General features: G+C 45.1%; 1 protein-coding gene across 1 annotated transcript in view; it reads right to left on the bottom strand.

Annotated features, from left to right (window-relative positions):
- The window catches only part of LOC125952659 (uncharacterized), a 743-nt gene extending 563 nt beyond the window's left edge, over positions 1-180 (bottom strand). The window contains exons 1-2 of the mRNA XM_049682272.1: positions 89-180; positions 1-26 (exon numbers count right to left, since the gene is read on the bottom strand). The exon at positions 1-26 is cut by the window's left edge and continues 313 nt beyond it. Coding sequence (XP_049538229.1) covers positions 1-26; positions 89-163 — 101 coding nt within the window. The 5' untranslated portion in view covers positions 164-180. The remainder of the gene's footprint in view (positions 27-88) is intronic.
- Between the last annotated feature and the right edge of the window lie 4,820 nt (positions 181-5,000).

The following is a 5,000-nucleotide window of genomic DNA, read 5'->3' as shown; positions in this document are numbered from 1 at the left end:
TTTCCAAACATCGTCATGTTAATCCGCTGTTTCATAAACGACGAGAGAGTAAAGTGCAAGGTAGAATACAATGGATCCGGCTACTTACCGCGCTGTACACTTTGTGGGACAATCCAATCATGATGGAGAGTACCACTAGCGGAAGCACTAATGGAGACGCCATGCTGTCTTTCGGTTTTGAATTGCACAATCGAATGATTCCATCGGGTGTTTTGAGGCTTTTATACTTACCGGCTTATAGTTAAATCCATGAGAAAGCAAACAACCTATAGCCACACCTGTGATTCGACCGATGAGTCGACATATTTTTTCGCGAACGGAGGGCATGGATGCTAATCGGATCGGCACTGCGCGTTCCCAGTAATTTGGAGACATTCAATTGGCATCATTAGCTTTGTGTTCGATCAGCAAGGTTCGTTCGATCGTGACGCGAGATGGCTGGAATGGAAATTTTGTTCGCAGTTATTTACCACGGCCAGCAAAACAGTCGCTAAGAAAAGTACTTTGAGGTGCCTATTCCCGTCAGGCGTGCCAATCTGTGCAAGCCAGGAGCAGGAGTGGACCTTTCGGGACAGGAAAATGTGTTGGATCCATCGCTGGACGATCGCTATCACCTTCGCCTTCCTACTGGCCAGTGTACCGCTTGTCTCGACGGTGAACGACCGTCCGTACAGGTTCGAGCTGCGAGGAACGTCGTCGATTGACGTACTTTTCGATAAAACGATCGGTCCGATCGGTCCGATCGTTAGATACTTCTTCGACTTGTCGTAGCACTCCCACGTAAACTTTTCCGGCGGTATACCGAGACAAATGCCAACATTGTAGATCTCGTTCATCTGCTTCCCGGATCTTCTCCGTGATCTCGTCATCAGTCGCACCGTCTGCCACCAGCTGACGCAGATCCTTGGCGTATTCGCGAAGCTATTAAAAATGCATGAAAAGTTCAGGGACATTCATGGGATACCGAACGCAAACTAGCCGTTTAATCAATCAGTACCTTGCTCTTAATGACCGAGTTCATACGAGTGCTCGCCTCACAGCTGTAGCTCTCCGGGAAGCACTTCTTCGGCATTGGTCCGTGCTTGTTGATCAGATTAACCAGCATATCCCACTGGCCACCATCGCAGGTCGGATCGGACAGCAGAAAAGAGACCAACCGACCGTCGACTGCTTTGCCAGTACTGGGACGTTTTCTCAAAGTCAGCCGCCGGCACTAGCCTCTCCGGGCGTACCAGAGCTGGTTGAGTTCCTTTCGTCTGGGAACTTCAGCAAGCAATTAACAGCAAGAGCGGCCGGCGCTATTTGAGTGGGTGTAGATAGGGAGGAACGGCGTACTGGGCGGCGAAAAAAGTCGGGCGAATTATAGACGTTTATGTAGTTAGTTAGTGTAGTGTAGTTAGTTTCTAGTGAGGTAGGTAGGTTAACTACCTACGTCAGGTAGTTTTAAGGAAATTATCAGTGAACTGCCTAAAAGCAAGGACGAAGTTAGGAAAATGAACAGCTAGGCTATTGACCGCATTGAGCCGCCACAACTTTGCTAGAGGAACCAGAGTGACCAAAATTCGCGCCTCGCTACCTCCTGCCAAATGACCTGCGAAAGGCTGAATGTTCTTAAAATCCACTACTGCGGTGGTGAGCAAGCAAACAAGAACTTAATGTGGAAGCTGAAGATTGGAGCAACACAGAAAAGGCACAACGCCTCAAAGACGTTTGTTGACCTAGGCGGCGTCCGTGATAGTTCGTAGGTTGCGTTTGTAAGTTGTTCTTTTTTGTGGAAACACTTAATAAACGAGTCTAGTGTCGTCGTAACGGCGAAGAAGTTCCAAGTTTCAGTCGTTTCAGTCGTGAAGTCGTTTTCTGCTTCCACCCGAACGGTTCTCTGAGTCTTGACACCAGCCCACCAGCTGGTTTGAGCACACGCAACGGCTTTTTGTTGCGTGTTTTGAACGGGGTTTTGAAAAAACGAGATAAACGATATAAACGATACAACGAACGAAATAAAAACGATAGTTTTTTGCTCGACTTCCCAAGGATCCCATGGATGGAAAGTACGCCGTTTTTGTAGGACAAAGGTGTACTTTTGTCCTGGGAAAAAAGTGCGACTTTATCCCACGATTGGCAGTATGGGACGGTGTAAAAACGGCCTCGAATCGGTTCCAGCCCAACCGGTGCGGTAATGGTACTGTTTCTGAAGGGTTTGTTTTGAGAAGCAGAAAACTAATTTCAGATAATTGTATTTTTGAAACATTTTATGTATTTTAGCATATTATATATCACTTTTATAACAACACTGAATCACATTCGAGTCACAGGAAAGCGCTGAACAGCCAGGGAAACATCTATTGCGACATCTTCTGTTCATCCAGAACCTTCCTTCAACATACACACAGTCAGGTTGTTCTTCGTTAACGAAATGAACTCCCCATGTAGACATTTGAATCGGTAACGGCGGAATTGGGAGGAAATCACGACTTTTTTGGGACTTTTTCATCGGTTCTCGGCGTCCAATCGGTACAGCACAGTGAACCTGTCAAAGTGTTAGCGCGGTTGCAGTTCGGTAAGTTGCTCCAGCGAGAAAAGTGATTTTATTCATTAAAGTCCATCATTTTCCACGGTGTTTTCAGTGCAATGGATGCTGGAGATGATGCAGAAGCCGTTTAGGATGGAGTTCATTTCGTTAACGAAGAACAACCTGACTGTGTGTATGTTGAAGGAAGGTTCTGGATGAACAGAAGATATCGCAGAAAGATGTTTCCCCGGCTGTTCAGCGCTTTCCTGTGACTCGAATGTGATTCAGTGTTGTTATAAAAGTGATATATAATATGCTAAAATACATAAAATGTTTCAAAAATACAATTATCTGAAATTAGTTTTCTGCTTCTCAAAACAAACCCTTCAGAAACAGTACCAATACCGCACCGGTTGGACTGGAACCGATTCGAGGCCGTTTTTACACTGTCCCATACTGCCAATCGTGGGATAAAGTCGCACTTTTTTCCCAGGACAAAAGTACACCTTTGTCCTACAAAAACGGCGTACTTTCCATCCTCGGGTCCATCCTAAACGGCTTCTGCATCATCTCCAGCATCCATTGCACTGAAAACACCGTGGAAAATGATGGACTTTAATGAATAAAATCACTTTTCTCGCTGGAGCAACTTACCGAACTGCAACCGCGCTAACACTTTGACAGGTTCACTGTGCTGTACCGATTGGACGCCGTTAACCGATGAAAAAGTCCCAAAAAAGTCGTGATTTCCTCCCAATTCCGCCGTACCGATTCAAATGTCTACGTGGGAAACCCTTCAGAAACAGTACCAAAACCGCACCGGTTGGACTGGAACCGATTCGAGGCCGTTTTTACACCGTCCCATACTGCCAATCGTGGGATAAAGTCGCACTTTTTTCCCAGGACAAAAGTACCCACGTAGACATTTGAATCGGTACGGCGGAATTGGGAGGAAATCACGACTTTTTTGGGACTTTTTCATCGGTTAACGGCGTCCAATCGGTACAGCACAGTGAACCTGTCAAAGTGTTAGCGCGGTTGCAGTTTGGTAAGTTACTCCAGCGAGAAAAGTGATTTTATTCATTAAAGTCTATCATTTTCCGCGGTGTTTTCAGTGCAATGGATGCTGGAGATGATGCAGAAGCCGTTTAGGATGGAGTTCATTTCGTTAACGAAGAACAACCTGACTGTGTGTATGTTGAAGGAAGGTTCTGGATGAACAGAAGATATCGCTGAAAGCTGTTTCCTCGGCTGTTCAGCGCTTTCCTGTGACCCGAATGTGATTCAGTGTTGTTATAAAAGTGATATATAATATGCTAAAATACATAAAATGTTTCAAAAATACAATTATCTGAAATTAGTTTTCTGCTTCTCAAAACAAACCCTTCAGAAACAGTACCAATACCGCACCGGTTGGACTGGAACCGATTCGAGGCCGTTTTTACACCGTCCCATACTGCCAATCGTGGGATAAAGTCGCACTTTTTTCCCAGGACAAAAGTACACCTTTGTCCTACAAAAACGGCGTACTTTCCATCCTCGCCCACGTAGACATTTGAATCGGTACGGCGGAATTGGGAGGAAATCACGACTTTTTTGGGACTTTTTCATCGGTTAACGGCGTCCAATCGGTACAGCACAGTGAACCTGTCAAAGTGTTAGCGCGGTTGCAGTTTGGTAAGTTACTCCAGCGAGAAAAGTGATTTTATTCATTAAAGTCTATCATTTTCCGCGGTGTTTTCAGTGCAATGGATGCTGGAGATGATGCAGAAGCCGTTTAGGATGGAGTTCATTTCGTTAACGAAGAACAACCTGACTGTGTGTATGTTGAAGGAAGGTTCTGGATGAACAGAAGATATCGCTGAAAGCTGTTTCCTCGGCTGTTCAGCGCTTTCCTGTGACCCGAATGTGATTCAGTGTTGTTATAAAAGTGATATATAATATGCTAAAATACATAAAATGTTTCAAAAATACAATTATCTGAAATTAGTTTTCTGCTTCTCAAAACAAACCCTTCAGAAACAGTACCAATACCGCACCGGTTGGACTGGAACCGATTCGAGGCCGTTTTTACACCGTCCCATACTGCCAATCGTGGGATAAAGTCGCACTTTTTTCCCAGGACAAAAGTACACCTTTGTCCTACAAAAACGGCGTACTTTCCCACGTAGACATTTGAATCGGTACGGCGGAATTGGGAGAAAATCACGACTTTTTTGGGACTTTTTCATCGGTTCTCGGCGTCCAATCGGTACAACACAGTGAACCTGTCAAAGTGTTAGCGCGGTTGCAGTTCGGTAAGTTGCTCCAGCGAGAAAAGTGCTTTTATTCATTAAAGTCTATCATTTTCCACGGTGTTTTCAGTGCAATGGATGCTGGAGATGATGCAGAAGCCGTTTAGGATGGAGTTCATTTCGTTAACGAAGAACAACCGGACAGTGTGTATGTTGAAGGAAGGTTCTGGATGAACAGAAGATGTCGCAATAGATGT

The sequence above is a fragment of the Anopheles darlingi genome, chromosome 2 (genome assembly GCF_943734745.1).
Source record: "Anopheles darlingi chromosome 2, idAnoDarlMG_H_01, whole genome shotgun sequence".
NCBI lineage: Eukaryota > Metazoa > Arthropoda > Insecta > Diptera > Culicidae > Anopheles > Anopheles darlingi.
The sequence above is the reverse complement of the archived record's forward strand: the minus strand, read 5'-3'. Positions and strand labels throughout refer to the sequence as shown.